General features: G+C 54.2%; 5 protein-coding genes across 5 annotated transcripts; 1 reads left to right on the top strand and 4 right to left on the bottom strand.

Annotated features, from left to right (window-relative positions):
• Positions 1 to 2,642: 2,642 nt before the first annotated feature.
• CPAR01_10122 (TBC domain-containing protein) lies at positions 2,643 to 6,097 on the bottom strand (the record flags this gene model as incomplete). The annotated part of the gene is made up of 2 exons (XM_060494385.1): positions 2,643 to 5,579; positions 5,675 to 6,097. 2 exons carry the CDS (start codon positions 6,095 to 6,097, stop codon positions 2,643 to 2,645), a joined length of 3,360 nt encoding a protein of 1,119 aa, XP_060346567.1.
• Positions 6,098 to 8,028: 1,931 nt separating this feature from the next.
• On the bottom strand, positions 8,029 to 9,395 carry CPAR01_10121 (uncharacterized protein; the record flags this gene model as incomplete). Its single annotated transcript, XM_060494384.1, has 3 exons — positions 8,029 to 8,356; positions 8,426 to 9,059; positions 9,146 to 9,395. 3 exons carry the CDS (start codon positions 9,393 to 9,395, stop codon positions 8,029 to 8,031), a joined length of 1,212 nt encoding a protein of 403 aa, XP_060346566.1.
• A 407-nt stretch (positions 9,396 to 9,802) lies between these two features.
• CPAR01_10120 (uncharacterized protein) lies at positions 9,803 to 10,048 on the bottom strand (the record flags this gene model as incomplete). Its single annotated transcript, XM_060494383.1, has 1 exon — positions 9,803 to 10,048. One exon carries the CDS (start codon positions 10,046 to 10,048, stop codon positions 9,803 to 9,805), a length of 246 nt encoding a protein of 81 aa, XP_060346565.1.
• A 775-nt stretch (positions 10,049 to 10,823) lies between these two features.
• CPAR01_10119 (uncharacterized protein) lies at positions 10,824 to 11,333 on the top strand (the record flags this gene model as incomplete). The annotated part of the gene is made up of 1 exon (XM_060494382.1): positions 10,824 to 11,333. The coding sequence occupies one exon, from the start codon at positions 10,824 to 10,826 to the stop codon at positions 11,331 to 11,333; it is 510 nt and encodes a 169-aa protein (XP_060346564.1).
• Positions 11,334 to 14,189: 2,856 nt separating this feature from the next.
• CPAR01_10118 (endonuclease/Exonuclease/phosphatase) lies at positions 14,190 to 15,776 on the bottom strand (the record flags this gene model as incomplete). Its single annotated transcript, XM_060494381.1, has 2 exons — positions 14,190 to 15,546; positions 15,595 to 15,776. The coding sequence occupies 2 exons, from the start codon at positions 15,774 to 15,776 to the stop codon at positions 14,190 to 14,192; spliced, it is 1,539 nt and encodes a 512-aa protein (XP_060346563.1).
• Between the last annotated feature and the right edge of the window lie 951 nt (positions 15,777 to 16,727).

Here is a 16,727-nt window from a genome sequence, read left to right as displayed (position 1 = left end):
GCGCGGTGGAGAGAAGGAGGAAAACCGATAATCTGGGAGGAGAATCTTGGCTGTATTTGAAAGCTTCTCGTCGTGAGGACCAAGAATGCTGTTCCTATCGCCTCTTACCCACTTCCATCGATATGAGCGGCATTGGATATCCCACCTCCCTTCCCACCTTAGGGCTGCCGGGGTGAGAGAGAGAGAGAGTGAGAGCATGGGCTCGTTCCCAGGAACCTGGAATGTTTGAAATGACGATTCTCAGGTCCAGCCGTATGCGATGCTTTTCCCCTGAACGCCAGTCATTCCTCTCATGCAATACGGGTCGACGTATGTGGGTGTCTGGCCTGGCTTGCCTCTTGGACGGCCGCCCCTCACACTCCTGAGTCGAAATGGAAGAGAGAGGCGAAAGGGCGAAGAGGCGTTGGCGAGCAATGGGACTCTGGAGCCAGGAAACCGGATGGTCTGGCGATGTCTCGCAAGAGCCGTGGCCACTTTTCACATTTCCATTCATCATTCTTCCCTCATGGCCGTAGCGGGGACTATCTCCTGCGGCTGAATTCGGACAATTTAACGGGGGCCGCTTGTTGCAATGTTGCGAAGCACGTTTTCGAGAACGGCGATGACCTCTCTTGGTGTAGTCTATTGCCCCCGCCCTGTTAGCAGAAATTGTCGTTGGTGTGGAAGCTAGGATGTGTGGGAGGACTAAGGGAATGCCGGCCGACCGCCATACTTTCCTCTACGTTCTTGTGCAACGGCGACAAGAAACACTGGAGCGCGAGACGAGAAGCTTGGCTGTGCATCGTGCGGAATGTAGAGGGGGAAACAAGCCGTCGTTGATCGAGGGACGGAGGAGGCATAGCGGTCTTTACGGTGGATGCGTTACGTGCCCACACAGTTTGCCGTGGGCCAACGGAGCAGATAACCCGTCGGTGAATGTATGTACGTATGTGTATGCCTATGTATAGTGCGAGCATAGCTATGCTTGCCTCGAGAAAAGAGAAACCAATGTCTCGTGAGAATATTGAGCAGAGAAGTCTTGCGAGGACAAGACCCTTCAGCACGGCATCCATATTCGACGATAGTGGTTGTCCCTGTGCAACCAACGGCTCCCAAGTCCCCGGGTCAAAAACACTTGTACGACTGGGCGTCAAGACAAGGGTTGTGACCGAAGATGGGGGGATATCCGTGGTCACACAAACATGTGGCCATGTCGTGCAGACTCAGAGCGGGTGAAGTGGAGGCCGGGACACGTGAAAAGAAACTTGGAAGACGCAAGCAGAGACGGCAGAAAAGAAGAGAACGGAACGGACGGGATACTCCGCCGGCATACCATGAGTCGAGGAATTCCAGAGTCCTGGAAACTGGTTGTCCAAGGAAATGCAAGGCGTCGTGATATTGGAATGTGGAGTGACGGTGTTGGGTGGCGACGAGTTGAGGGATATGCGAGAGGCGCCGACAACTGGTGGCTCTTGGTGGGAGTTGAGAACTTGGAGCATTTTAGCCTCTTCCCGTTTAAGGCCAAGAGGGAAAGAAAGGGTCCAATGGCACCTTTTCGCCTTTGCAAGGAGCGGAAGGAATACATGCCTCGTCTTCTCCCTGCATAAGCCACGTTGCTTCGGCGTTGCTTCTTCCTCCTTGGTTGGAAACACCTTCTCCCTCGCCTTATCACTCTACCTACCTTAGATATTCAGACTAAGGTATCGTTAGCCTCTACACGCAAATGTCACCGCCAAGACATGATAACACTGACCTGGCTGACCATCTTTCCCTTTTCCTCCTCTCCCCTCCTCTCCCCTCCATCCTGTGCCATCCAAGTTCCTAGGCTGAAAGTCAACTGCCGTCCATGCATGCTGTTCTTCCACGGGCTCGTTCACTCACATCGATGATGCATAAGAGCTCCATGTTGCCCACGCCCCTCAATGCCAAAGTTTGATTGCAAACGATCACAGACTTCAAGAGGAACTTGATACCGGGTATCCTAGTGCCTCTCCAGCCATGCAGATGGCGTTGCGGATCGTCGACTCTCATCTGCCGTTCTGGGAAACCTTTGTGCCACCCTCAATTCCGTGCCAGACCCTGTCGATGACCGCCAATTTCGAAACCGAGCAAGGGAGAAGGCGCCCGTTATTGCACTACGTATGCTACGACATCCAGACGTTTCAACTGATTCTGTCAGTATCAGCAACGGCTCACGGCGATAATCTCAGTCAATATAATGCTTTGCCAGGTCTGAAATGGGCGCATGGCACAGGACGGATGCACTGGCACACCCAGGCCTCAATGGACAACATCCTGCTTGTCTTGAGTGACCATTTCTTCTAGCCCCAGAGGCAATACAATCCCAAACGTGAATCCCGTGATAAGACGTCGACAGGTATAGTCCTAATTCCCACAAATACCTTCTTCCACGAACTAGAGGGAAAGCATCGCCTATCCGTCCTCCTCGCTACAGCGCGATTTCGTGCCGCATCCGTCCTCCCCAATTTCGCAGCATTCCTCCCAAAGCTTCCTGATAACTGCCGCTCCTTGCGTGCCTCAAACCCGCCATGTGGGCTGTGGCCGTGCTCACCTGCTTGCCGGGCGGAGCGAACCCTCAACGGATCACGCAAGCCGTGGTTCTTGCGTGCTTGCATGCTTGCGTACATGCGTAGAGACGTCGATCAGCCCTCAAATTCAACGACACCCTTGGCATTCGTCTCGCTCCGGTTTGTAGGCTCAATGTCCACGAGCTGCCCTTCCTTGCCGCTACCGTTGGCCCCAGCCTCGGCGTCTGCCCCGTCGAGAAGGTCACGGTCTTCGCTCCGCACACTCCGTCTCTCAATGTCCGCGCTTCCGCTGGCCGTGCCTTTCCTGATGCCGATTTCGACTCCAATGTCCGCATCGTCCTCTTCGTCTTCGACATCTCTTTGTTGCCCAGGCACGGCGTTCTTCTCCAGCTCCTTCTGAGCCTCCTCCATCCTCCGACGAACTTCTGCAGCCACACGCATTCCGTCCGTGACGATGTTGTCTAGTACACCGCGTAGACCACGGGTGGCCCCTTGAGCCGCAGGATTGAGAGCTGCGACGGGTGCACGTCCAAAGTTGAGACTGGAAAAGGTAGTAAGGGTTGATGTGGGTGTTGACACTGTTGGTAGACCCTCGATAAGGTGGAAAGAGGTCGGGAAAGATGACTCGAAGAATTGCTCAAGAAGTTCATCGGCGAGAACGACCATGCGAAACGTTGGCAGCGTCATGTGCAACGGGTTCGCAGGGTCCAAAGCAGCGTTTGCCGCTTCTGACTGCGCCTTTGAGACACGTCGTTGTGACTGCCCTGCGGCAGGAGGCTTCTCTCCAGGAGGCGAGGATAGTGAGTCCGAGGACGACTTCTTTGCTTTGCTTGGGCTACCAGGAGGCGAATCCATGGCAAGTAGATCTTCTTCATCATCGTCGTCGCCGATGGCGAATGCCCCACTGTTCTCCGTAGATTTGGGCTCTTCCTTTTCTTCTTCGTGGATTTTGTTGTTGGGGTGGTCGGGATCGGCATATTCGAAGCATCTTCTAATGAATGCGCTGACGCTGCCCAAGAACCTTTCGTTGGTTGAGATACCAGGCAGGCTTGGCTCACTGCCTTGGCCAGTCGGCGTGCTGAGCGTGAGCGTAGAGGCACTCGGGCTCAGTGTGCCCTCGAGTCCTCTTCTTGAGAGGAAGAGGAGCGCTTCGGAAATACGTAAGATGCCCTCACGGTCAACTTTACCATCGCCATCATCGTCGTAAAGTTCAAAGAAATACGTAATCGTTCCCATAATGTCCTTCTTGCCCTTGATCCTGGCGAAGCCCGACACTACATCAGCTAGAGTCAACACGCCGGCTCCGCTAACATCCCATTTTTTGAACAATTGCTGCATGAACTCGTGATCGGCAGGTTCCGGACCCGACCCCCATGGGGAAAGGAGGCCGTTATTTTGACGACGGCTTGTGTAGGCATTTCTGTCCTTATCGGCGAATGTATCGCGGCGCGGCGTGGTGGGTGAGTCGGACATCGCCCACTTTGCCATGTTGGCGAGGAATTCTCTAAACGCATCGTAATCCATCAGACTGGTGCTAGCACCAAGGGCCACTCGCCCCTTTTCAACATGTTCATCGCTGGGTTCAAACACATCTCGCGCTCTAGGCCGTGCGTTCTTTGCACGACGTTGTTTTTCCTGCTGAATAATGCTTTCTCGCTGTTGTCTCTCGTACAAGATTGTATAGAAGCGATCGTACAAGGCGCCCAGCTCCTCAGTGGCAAGGAGTTTGCTGTCGGGGCCCAAATTTCGGAGGGCTGTTCTCTTTGCGAAACTCTCAATGTTGCTCAGTACGGCATCCTTGTTCTTCAACCGCAGATCCGTAATACTGCTGTGGGTGATACCCGAGAATTCCTTGAATGCCACCACCATTAACTCTTGGAACTTGGTCACGGCGCGCAGCTTCGGGTTCTCCGACTTGGGGTGTGCTGACTCGTCGAGACGAGCAAAGTAACCCTTGAGGATGGAGATGAAGGCGCCGTCATCTGTGGCATCCAAAAGCTCCTCGCCATTGATTCTCAAAATGGCGAGTCCTATTTGGAACAGAACTTTCGGTCCCTCGACGAAGAAGACGTCCAGAACTCGGAAGGCGAATACCAAGGGCATCGAGTTGATGTATAGTGACAAAAACCAAGGCAGTGAAACGACTGAAAGTTGTACGTCGCTCTTTACCAGATGTTCCCATAGGATAGGCATGGTCTTCTCGACTAGTGACTCAAACACCTTTTGGTCCAACAAAGTTCCGTACATTGTCGTAGAGTAGTATCCTGGTACCAGCCTGTCGCACATGGACGACAGTAGGAAGAAGGCCTGTGTCTCCGACATGTAGATGAGCAATGCCGCTACTACAATGTTCATGGCCTGGCAATATCCGACATCCGGGTTCACCCAGCTGTAAGCCGTAAGCACACGGCGGAGACGGCCGATGCCCTCTTCGCTCTGGAATCCAGGATACTCTGGCAAGCTTCGATTCAGATCCTTTTCGATCTCGTCAATAGCGAGGGACTCTTGGCCTTCGTACTTGGCTAGTGTTTCGGCGTACAGTGTCGGGTGCTCGAGTCGGAGGTAGATTGATCCAGACGTCAACTCCCAAGTCTCACCTCTCAATCGATTAGGCAAACCAACACGGATGAGCTTGTGGAAGGTCGGCTGACGGATGAGCGTCATGTTTCGCCCGTTGTCGCGCAAGTATTCGGCCCAGAGACGCATCTTGGCCCTGTCGCGGAGCTTCTTTGGGTCTCCAGGATAGCGGAAGAGCATGCCTAGGCCGGCGTCGGGCGGGCTCGCATTCTTTTTGTCGTCGGATCGGAGGAGGTACTCGGAGTAACACTCGCTGGTGACCTTTTTGTATTTGCCAACATTCCCAACGCCGGCCCTCAGTCCCTTTTTCAGGCCGTCGCAGAAGCGCTCGCAGCCCTGGCGGGTACCGGCAAGGTGTATCGTGATCCTTTGTTCCCTAACATCCTTCTTATCCTTGTCGGGGACGGGTTCCTTGTCCTTGTCCTTCTTCTCTTGCTGATTGATGCCATTCCACGTGGTAATCGCCAAGGCAAACTACGTGGTAGAGCAGCATGTCAGTTCATGGCCTTGCGGGGGATGGAGCACGGACTGTTGTCAATGTCACAACCCGGGGTTTGGAGCAACCTTACCTGGAATGTCTGGCTGTTCAACCTCTCCACCCTTCTGATGGCGCAGAGGGGAAAGGTGAAGCCATTTCCACTGGGGCCTCCGCCATGTGTTTGGCCAGTGAAGGCAGAGCTTGTTGAGGTGCTGGCGCCCTGGACGAAACTGGACGGGGTAGTGGAGAAGCACATGTAGCCTTCAGACAGGTGTAGCTTGCCAGCGTAGTGGTAGCCTCGATCGTGGTCCTTGCCTCCATAGGTGGCATTGGCGGGCGGGATGGTCAACTCGGCATTGATCTCGTACAGCGGCGTCTGGGTACTGGGTAGGCGGAACTGGTTCTGGAACAGCGATGACTTGGATGGGTTCTTGTCCGAGTTGGTCAGGTTCAGCCCTTGGGTCGGGTCGACCAACTGCTGTGCCTTCTGCACGAGACTGGATAGAGTGAACATCCTGATGCTGTTGCACTCAGCTGGTCATGTCGGGGAGTGGTATCGTAAGGGGAGCGCGAATCGAAGGGCTCGGCTTGGGCCGGATGGATACAGATTCGCGGGATGCGTAAGGCAAGGTCGGCTCTTGGTCGACGGCTTGCAGACTTGGAAGGGCGAGGGTGGTTCGAGCCTAAAACGAGGTGCTGGCTGCCGAAGGAGTGAAAGGAGCTTTGGCGTCACAGCAAATGAATGGATGGGTCTTGAAGCATCAGTACGCCTCGAGATTGAAAGGCAGTTGTTCGATTCGGTGTTCGGGGAGAGAGTATGTGTGTGGGATTTCGTTGGATGATTTGATGGGGAGAGAAGCAGTAAGCAGCTGCGGGCCAAAGGTCGGGACTGGAGCTGAATGCAATGCAGTGGATAGTTGGAGAGGTTACCCGCCAAGGATTCCGTCCATGCCCAGAGGGTCACGGTACGTACCCGCCCTACCTTTTCTGAGCCCGTCTGCCCTATCTGAACTGCTAGTGACCTGCAGCTGTGGCAGCCCACCTGCACCACTCACACCTTACCTCCCACCTCCCTAACGCTTCCCACCTGGGCGACTTTAGGTGCTCGTGAACGGCAGTCAGGCACCTTAGCAACCTACCTCACCTGGCAAGGTGAGAGGCTTGCTACCCCTAATCGGACTGCACGGGAGGCACCTCATAGTGGGCGGCGTGGGCGGTTCGCAGCCCGGCAGTCCCCTGCAGAGGGGTAACCCCTCTGCACCTTATTTGCAACCCGCCTGCGCCGACCATTCTTAGGTCATGGCACTCCACCTCTTCCGTCAGTCTCATTCTCATCTCACCCATTAAACTCACCCGGCTACTCCCTCTTTTCCCCCTTTACTCAGCGAGAGGTCACACCTATACACACTTTTGGTTCGCAACCCCTTGATCTGCCTTGCCTTTTCCGCCGTACGGATATGATGGCATTTATCCCACCTTGGACATTCCAGTCTGGTTGACCCTCCAGATCAAGTTGAGATGATGTCACTTCCTTCCCTAAGGCCCTCGCCAAGGCCTTCACTACAAGAAAGAGCCTCATCAAACTGTCCGACACAAAACCCGATTGCTGGGCTATAACCAAAATGAGATACAAGTGAGATAAGTCCGAGAAAGGGAACGCATCGTTTGGTTCAGGTGACATGAGATTGGCCCATCACCAGAGTGACAATCCACGAGCATGTGTCATGCCCAACTCGGCTAGCTCCTCAAGGAGCTGAGACACTCACCCATGCTGTCATTGTCCTGGCCAGGACTTTTGGTCGGTGCTCACGGGGGCGCTCTGACAGCCTGGTCAGCCATCTCAGGTCGGGCAGCACGCTGCGATTTGCTTTTGTCTTTCGACTTGCTTCTTTCTGTGATGGCACGGCATCTCACTTGCATGTAGGCACTGTGGCAACAGGAAGAGACAACAACCGCCGGTCATGACTGCGATGCCTCATATGGATACGAAAATCCTCTTCTATTCCTTGATCGGAGTATCTCCTACCTCCGAAAGACAAGGTTCCAGAGTTCCTGAATTGCCCCCGGTACAGGCTGGCTAATTCTCCAATCGTAATCTAACGCCTTCAAATACCCGAGTGAAATGGGGTGGGAAAAAAAAACAATACCCAGCGATGCCTACCTTATCCAGGGTTTGACCAGCAGAATTTCCCTCACACACATATTCCAGACCGAAGCCTAGCAGCTTCTTTCCCCCATGTCCAAGCTCTGCCTCTCTCGAGCGACACTGAATGGGCCGCTCATTCTCTTGATCCTCGCTACCAAGTCTCATGCAGTACAGTTACAGGTTGGAGTATCATAACAAAAAACATGAAAGAATTACGGAGACCAACTCCTCCGAGTAAAGAACAACTCCGAACGCATGATTCATACAATGATGGGTCGAAAAGATTGACAAAGCTTGCGTCAAAAGTCCTTGAAGTACTGGTCGTATTTCTGGACCATGTCCTCTGTGTATGGCTCCCTCTTGCCGTCGTCCTCGGGGTAAATGTCGAAGCATTGCGCATCGCCGGGGTATCGAATCGGTGGGATGATGGGGCCTCGCACTCGTCGGTGGTACATGTCGTCCCAGTTGACCCCTCGGAAGAAGGGGTGTTCTTTGACCTTGGCTGCTCCCCCGCTAACGTTGCCTAGTCGTCGGGATCGGTCTACTGTGCAGAAGGATCTGATCAGATCTTGAGCTTCGGCTGATACTGGCGGGTCATGAGGGAACATGACGGGCTTCTCGACAATCCTGCCAAGTTTGTTAGTGGCTACTGCAATGAGAAAGAGGGAGCCTGCCGGCCGCTGCGGTGTAACTCACTGCTTGTAGATCTCGATTGGGTTCTGGTGCCAGAATGGCGGGTATCCGGTCAAGAACTCGTATATCAGAATGCCCAGCGCCCACCAGTCCACCGCCGTCGTGTGACCTTTGTTATGGATCACTTCCGGGGCGAGGTATTCGGGGGTGCCGCAGAGTGTGTAAGTCTCAATGGGCTGCCCTGAGCTGTTGCTCAACCTCTTTGCGAAGCCAAAGTCGACCAACTTGATATGGCCGTCGCCATCCAGGAGAAGGTTTTCGGGCTTGAGGTCACGATACGCGACACGGCCTTGTTGCTCGTGAAGGTACTCCAGTACTAGAACAATCTCTGCAGCGTAGAAGCGCGCCGTCTCCTCCTCGAAGCGCCGGAACTTGCGCAAGTAGCTGAAAAGCTCGCCGCCGGGGACGTAGTCTAGCAGCATGTACAAGTGATCGCGGTCGGCGAAGGAGGAAATAAGATTTGTGATGAAGGGGTGGCCGGCAACATCGCCGAGAATTAGACGTTCGTGACGAACGTGGTCGATCTGCTTCAGCTTGATGACCTCTGTTTTCCGCAAGATCTTCAGCGCGAAAACGGTATCGCGCTCCTCTTCAGTCGCATTTGCCGGGCGCACAAGACACACCCGAGCAAACGTTCCTGCACGGTTAAGGTCCATGGTTAGCAAACGGTGTTCCGAGACAAGGTAGGTGCAGCGAGACATGGGGGAAGGGGCGCAAACGAACCAGTTCCAAGCGTTCTTACAACGCGAAAGTCCTGAGGAGTCAACTTCCGGCTCGCAATAGGTCCAGCTCCAGCATCGGAATGTTGTTGCGCCTGAGCCTGAGCCTGAACCTGAGTGTGGCCATTACTGCTACTGCCTCCGCCCATCATCTTGGACAAGCCTCCGCCGACCTGGTTCGACAGGGGGTTCGCATGCGCAACGGTAGCCGCCATATTATGTATTTTTTTGTTGATGGCTGCTATTCCCGTCATATAGAGTAAGGGGTATTCGGTTCGGATCTGAAAAATTGTTTGGTATGGTTATTCGTTCAGCTTGACAGCACGTCGATCGTCACCATCACGGCCTGAAAAGGTGGTCGAGTCGAATAAGGCAGGTCAAGGTCGACCAGTCGTCGTGAGGTTGTTAGATGGGTGAAGAAGGAAGGAAATAGGTTGTATTTCGTTGCGCCCCGTGAGGTGAGTGGTCAATGGGAAGGAGTTGTGGTGGTGGAAAGGGGTTCGATTCGGATCGAGGCCTCGTCTGGTGCTGGGTCTGGGCCCAGGACTGGGGATGGATATGTGTGGTTCGGAGCTGTCGAACTGGAGCTGGCGGGAAGACACGCCGCACCGTTTCTTCCCCTGAGGCGACTGACCACTGCTGCTAGGAATGGATATCGAGGTCAAGTAGCCGCGAGTGGTTCGTTCGCGACGTCTGATATGGGCGAGGGTAGGATATCGTTCCTCTCCCGGTCGTGCTCTGTGTCTGTATTGGGGTCGGTAAGGTAAGGTATGTGGTGGGAGGAGAGCACGTCTTCCACTCTTTCTCGTTGGTGGTAACCTTTCAGGAAGAGGAAAACCTTCAGATGAAAGGGCCGTGGCAATGACGAAAGACAGGCAGAATAGACAGCTACATACGGTAGGAGCATTTATGGGGCGGACCAGGAAGGAGGGAGGAGGGAGGGGCAGAGCGCGACTACTCCGTACTTGCTGCTTCAGAGCCCTCTGGCTATTTGCTGCTTCAAATGGCAGGGACCGCTAGGTTGTGATTGCCGGGATGGGACGTGGAACACCACGTTATGGGCAGGCAAGAGGCGTGGGTTCTTGGCTTCTTTGCTACCCGACAACACGGGGGTACCCTCCCACGCCGCCCACTTTCGCTCCTTCCCACTTTGCGACCGCGATACCTCGTGATACCTTGACCGCCCTCTACCATGCCTTGCACACCAAAGCCCAATGTGAGGCAAGATGTATCCCGAGTACCTCCTTTTCTCACTCACCGCGTGGACAAGTACATCGTACTTACTGAGGTGCGCAGTAAGGTGGAAGGCCGTGTGGATGTGGACTTGCATTGTGTGGATGGGTCGGTCGCTCCTTCAACCTGCACTTGTAACCTCACCAACAGCAGCACTTTGACATGTTTGCCGCCTTTCTCAATTTCTTACAGCCTGTCCAATCCCAATCCACGACTGTCATTCGTAAGTACACTCACTACCTACCTTGGGCACGTTCGCAACGCTTAGCCACCCGGCCAGATACTGCAGCAGAACGCAGTAGGTAGAGTCGATGGAGAAACAAGTCTCGACTATGCAGCTTTGCAGCGGGTGCGGCGTGTAATCCAGCGGAACCACCGACATGGTCTTGCCTCTTTGGGAGTAGCCTCCTGTCCACCCGGTGGAAATCCGGGGACTCACTCTTCTGCCCATGTCTCGACTCGGCCCGCCTCGGCCACACTCGCACTCCTCTTCTTCTTCGTCTTCTTCTTCCAGTCTTTCTCGACGCCGACAGTCGATTCCTCGCGTGGCCCCCCTACCAACACCTCGCTACGACCATTCCATTCCGTCTGGAACATCCGCCTGGGACCGTCAGCTACGGAGGCTGTCCGTCATCCCCACATGGCACCGCTTCAGCTCTGGGCTCTGGCACTCAGCTCGCATCACAGCAGTATTACGGGTTAATAATACTCGACCCCTTTCTTCAAGACCCATTCGCCTCTTTCTGCAACATTCGTCAACAGCACCGACCAGCTATTTCGCTTTGTTCATCACACTGAAATCTGTCCCGCCAGTCTCACCCACCTACGGAGTACTCTTCTGCCGTCTCCCTCCCATCCCCAGAGGAAGAAAGCTCCGCCGCCCCCTGTTGACTGACCACCTGTACTTGGATTTGCTGATATCAGCCCAGATATCGGTTACACTCCTAAGCAGATGCTGATACGCTCTCAATCCGATGTCGTCCACGATCAGACACCCTGACTCCCACATCCGAATAAATCTCCGAAGCCCTGGGACGCCCTGGGACTGTGGGTTCTTTCATCCTCTATTTTTCCAGGGGCCTTTCGATACTTCGTCCTTGTTAGATATAGAGCTTTCCGAGGCAACAAAAAAACGTCCATGTCCACCGCTCTAATCCAGAGCCCGAACCACAGCGGACAGTCTCCTAGATTCGTATTGGCCTGCCTCACCTTTGCCATGTACCCTTCCGTCATTGATCGGTCTCCATTCTCCTGGTTCTTCCGTAGCGCCCACCTACGGCGTTCCGTCGGCCCAAAAACAAGCGGCGGCGATATCAAGCTCTGTCTCCCTCACCATACCACCGTGGCGTAGCAGATGTGGCTACCACAGCCAAAGAAAGGTGGCTCTGACGCGGCCTCCGGACGTTTGAGAGCCGATGAAAAGACGGTAAAGGCAAAAAAAAGGAGACCTAACACTAACTGACAGAGACAGTCTTAGGCTACGGCTGATGGAGGCGTCGCTATTGAATAAACAACCGTTGGCGTTGCTGCTCCCTCGAGGCTTTCATCGCATCCAAGACATCCAGTTTCGCACAGGGCCGCCTCATGGTCAGTCAGATCTCGCTCAGGCCATGCGGAATCCGGTCCCGCGGGGAGGGAAAGGGCCTGATCATTGATACACCTTGCATGCAAGCGACTCTTATCGGCGGCTATGACGCAACGTCTCGATCTCATCCCACCTCTCGCCCACACCTCAGCTCGCTCATTGACACTGACTTTTCCGAGCCAACACCAGTTACGATATGCTTTTCGGCTTCGCAATCCGAGCCGTTTCTACCACAGCCTGGCAAGTCGACCACGTGTTATGCGCAGTACGGGGAAGCATAGCCGCTCTGCCATACTCAGCACCACAATAATCTCTACTGGATCTTGATATCTCGTCATAGCCGAGCTTAAGAATTACACCATAAAATCAATCTCAGGAGAGTTTGTCCGACAACATGTCAAAATTGGCAATTCGACGGGCCACGAAACCTTGGTATGCCGGCAACCAGTCAATCAGAAACACATCACTGAGATCCTCACCGGCCTTTCGTCAGCGCCATGCGGCTTGGCCTGGGTCTTGCTTCCTTTACGTCCTTGACATGAGTCGCGCCCATGCCTGAGTGCGGCGAGGGCCCGACGGTTATGTCACTTCAGCCCCCAACGAACTGCTCTCTGCTCCTGTTAGTGAAAATTTCTTCCTGTTTTCCAGGTCGTCCGGCCGGCAGTGTCTGAAATAAGCACCAATTTCCAGCCCCGAGTACAGAGATGAGGATGTTCATTGTTGAGGTGGCTCGCGCCCCGTTCGCTTCCGAGGATCGCGGCGTTCGTCGCACGCCAGATCTCGATTGTCTACAGCAGTCTAGTGCGTTTCGAAAAGTCCTTTGACGTTCGGCGTAGGCGTAAGGCTGAAATGAGCTTCTCATCACGCTCGATTGGGGCCTTCGGTCTCAGAGTCCTGATCCGGCGATTTATCGGATCAACTAACGCTTTACATGTCGCCCAAACGAACCTCATGTCTGCTGAGAGGCCTCGCCTGTTTTGGACTCTGCTCCGTGCGTACTCCCGGTTTTCAAGGTCATTATTCGGAGCCCAAGTGGATATCAAGCACAACTTTGAAAGCTCTTTGCGAGTTCAGGTGCACTCTGCCACGCCGTGGTTGTCTTGGCAGAGTTCCGGCCGGGCCGCCGAATGCGAGTGCAACGCCATACTGAATTACCGATTCACCAGACAGATATGCATCGTCAAGAACATGTCACGAGTTACGAGATGCCAAGCCAAACCCCAAGTCTTGCCCGAGCCTCACAAGTAGGAGTTCAGCTCCAAGTAGTCTTGAACATAAGTCATTGTCACCCAGTCCGTGTTATTTCTCCAACAGATACAGTTCTCAAATTCTTGGAGGGGGGTTTCCGCGGAGACGCGCGGCTAAGAAAAGGTATCCGATCTAGCAAAACTCGAGAGCAGCATTCATGCCCCCGGAGCTGTTCCTTTACATCTTCTACCACCGGGAAGTGACCATGAAATGAACAACCCGGGCCGGAACCCGGGACCCCTCTCTATTCCTTTTTGTCCTTTTCCTGTCTCTCCTGTCCCTTTTCTGAAATCTAGACAAAAGAAACCCTCGTCTCGAGCTGCCTTTCAAACTATTCTCGGGATAACCCTTGTAAGCCCCATCTCAAGTCCCGGTCTTCGACCCGCGTCCCGGTGGTCTGGGAAACACACACCCCATCTCCAACGCCACGACGCCGCTGACGAAGACGAGCACCTTTCCATTTTGTCGGAAACACTTTGACTCGCGCCCCGTGTCAGCCGGATATGCCATGGCGTGGCCCGCTTACCTTCCTTGCTCCCCTACGAGATCTGAAGGATGCTGTCGATAGATGGTTCATGCTTGGCTAAAGAAGCTGACAGTTCGTCTTGGTCTGATTGGCTTATGGTCTTGTTGACATGAGATATTGGACCAAGTCAATTGTGGCTGAGCCACTAAGATCGGATAGCAGACAAACATCGTTCAAGGATACTCATATACGAGCACCGAAAAATCTTGATCGGATCTATAGTTCAGTTCGAGTTCATGATGCGTTCTAACTAATGCTCCGCTCTAAAAACCAAAAACCCGCTCGCGGTTCCTTCAACCCCGCCCATCGCTGGGAGCCATCCCCGAATCCTTCGCGTTGAACGTGTACGTACATGAAGGTCCAAACGACAAACAAGGCCAGGGTATATCTTCAAGTCCCACTACGTCGCCTCCCTCTATGCTGCATTGGTGGCTCAAGCCTTCGGCTCAGCTCAGCTCAGCTCAGCCACCAGATACCTGCGCCCACAGCCAACAGTGTGGCTAGTATCATCGCCCCCTGCTTAGTAGACCACAGGAACATGCTCCAGCCAACAAGGACTTCCTTCCGTCTTGCTGCCGCACGTCGTTCCCAGGCCTCCGGATCGATGGCTACCGGGAGAACGAGGCGGGGATCCACGGCATTGGACGTGGGGGCTTCCGTCGATGAGCGGGCCAGCTCCTTCTCGGTGAGGAGGGGAACGGCAGCTCTCAGAAAAACCGCCCTGTGATCTGAGCTGCGGACTACGGGCATGGCGTCGTAGATCTTGACGTCGACCTTTTGAGGCTTGGTCTTGACCCACGAAGGGACGTCCAGGTATAAGATGCGATCCGTCCAACCAGGGTATCGGTGAGGCGCAAACACCCAAGGCACATCCTCCACACCATCGACCTTCAGGCGGGTGTCATCTTGGGGCAGGACGTTGTATTTGTAGGTCGGAGGGAACTTGACTTCTGCCTCGCTCATGCCGTGCAACGTGCGTCCTGCCTGTCGTTCTCTCGTGAGCTGGTCCAAGGCGAAGAAGCGGGAGTAATGATGTTCGCTGTCGGGGTCGAGGCTGGGAAATGTCGCCATTGGCGGCGGGCTCGTTGTTGAGATGCGATAGTTGAGGTCGCCACCGACAAAAAGATGGGAGCTTGGCTTGAAGACGGATATCTCCTGTAGCCGTTCCTGAAGTGCGAGCGTTTGTGCTTGATGCTCGTCGTGCAACAAGTGCACTGCTTCATCTCTGGCACCCTCAGCCTGGCCCTCTCCATGTGTAGGAGTGGTTGGCTTATTCTTCTTCGGGTGCAGAATATCTTCCGGGTTCTCGAATGTCAGGCCACGCATGATGGTCGCCCAGTTGGCATTTCGCCTCGGTAGATTCCACTCCATTGCTGCTAGGTGGGTAGCTACGAAGGTGAGCTCCGTCTCCTTTTTCCCGCCTTCGGTCGTCGTGCCCTCATACAAGACTCTGAGCGCCACAGCGCCCTTGTTGCCCATTTCTGCAGCGCCAAAGCCCACCTCCGCCTCTTGCACACGCAGGATCGACTCGGGGTTCCGCGCAAAGAGCATAATGGCCGTCATACCGATATGACGAGTCCGGATCAGGGTGTAAGGTCGCACAGGTGTAGGAGCGGTGGGCTTGACCAGTATCGTCTCATCGTCGGCTCCATCATGACTGTCGGCGTCCGAGGTGGGACTTTCGTTGGTGTATCTGGTCGCAGCGAGGTTCAGGGCTTCCTCGAAGCGCGTGAGGTACGGGCTGAGAAAGTAGCCGCCGATGAAAGAGTACGATAACGGCGCGAATTCTTGTAAGGAGCTGGTAGGAGGTAATCTGGTCAGCTTTGTTGCACCCAAGGGAGCGGCAAAACACTGCACTCACAAGACAACAACCTCTGGGAGGGGAGTCGCGCTCTGCTTGAAAGCTGTGTGGAGGTTTGACGCAAAGACGTGAGTGTCGATAAAGTTCTTGGCGCAATTGAACGTTAACATGAACAGGTCGAGCGTCGAGGGAGCCATCTTGTCGGCGGGTGCGGTGGAGTTGACGTCGACAAGGGTCGCCATCGAAGCTCTGTCGGAGGTAATAGCCGCCGATGACGATTATCGAGTTGGTGTACTGGGATTACTCGGCTAGAGGTGGCCTGCCTTGTTAGTCAGCTCTCTACCCCTCCTCTTTCCAAGAGCACAATAGGTATGACGAGCTGGGAAGTTCACGAGACAAAGTGATAAAACTGAGTGAATGTTGGGAGAGTATGAAGAAGAAGTCGGGTAGTAGATATAGGAGGAGACCATAGAGTTGGCAAGAGCGCACACGACTTTAGACCACTTGACATTGTCCCTTGTCCGTCCTCATCAAGATGGTTTGGCAGGATCGCCTGAGAAGTGTTGGTTAGGTGGGTTGCAAGTGCGGTCAACACTCACTCAGCCACGCGCTAGCTGCCCGGTAGGCTGTAGCTGCCCAGTACCTAGGCTGTAGCTGCCCAGTACCTAGGCTGTAGCTGCCCAGTAGCTTTCAAATGGCATTGATCAGAACGAGACAAGCTCACGCCAACTGCCCCGCTCCCAAGCTTGATTCTTGTCAGAAACTCACAGAGAGAGAGAGAGAGAGACTGCCAAATGCGACTTCATGTGCAAGCTCCAAGATGATGATTATGAAGTTAAGGGGAGGGAATGAGGGATCCTTCAGGTTGGGGAACATCCCTGACACCCCTCGACATCCCAACACTCGTCATGTACTACACCTAAGAGAGTCAGTCCAGTTCAGCTTTGCGGATGGCAAATGTTGGTGTAGGATGGGAAACTTTCATCGTGATGCACGACATTACTGAGTACGATAAGAATATGCCGCGATGATTCGAACATACCTATATATATGCGGATATACTTTGCACCTGACGACATCCATTTGGTACTGCTTCTCTCGTTTCATGCAGTCAGCTGGTCGACGTGCCCTGCGAAATGGAACCGAGCGAAGCCGCACCTGACCCGTTGAGCCAACCAGTCTCATGACTTGAT

This window comes from Colletotrichum paranaense, assembly GCF_030867605.1.
Source record: "Colletotrichum paranaense strain IMI 384185 chromosome Unknown Scaffold_8.1, whole genome shotgun sequence".
Classification (NCBI taxonomy): Eukaryota; Fungi; Ascomycota; class Sordariomycetes; order Glomerellales; family Glomerellaceae; genus Colletotrichum; species Colletotrichum paranaense.
Note: the sequence above shows the minus strand (reverse complement) of the source record. Positions and strands in the feature narration are given on the sequence as shown.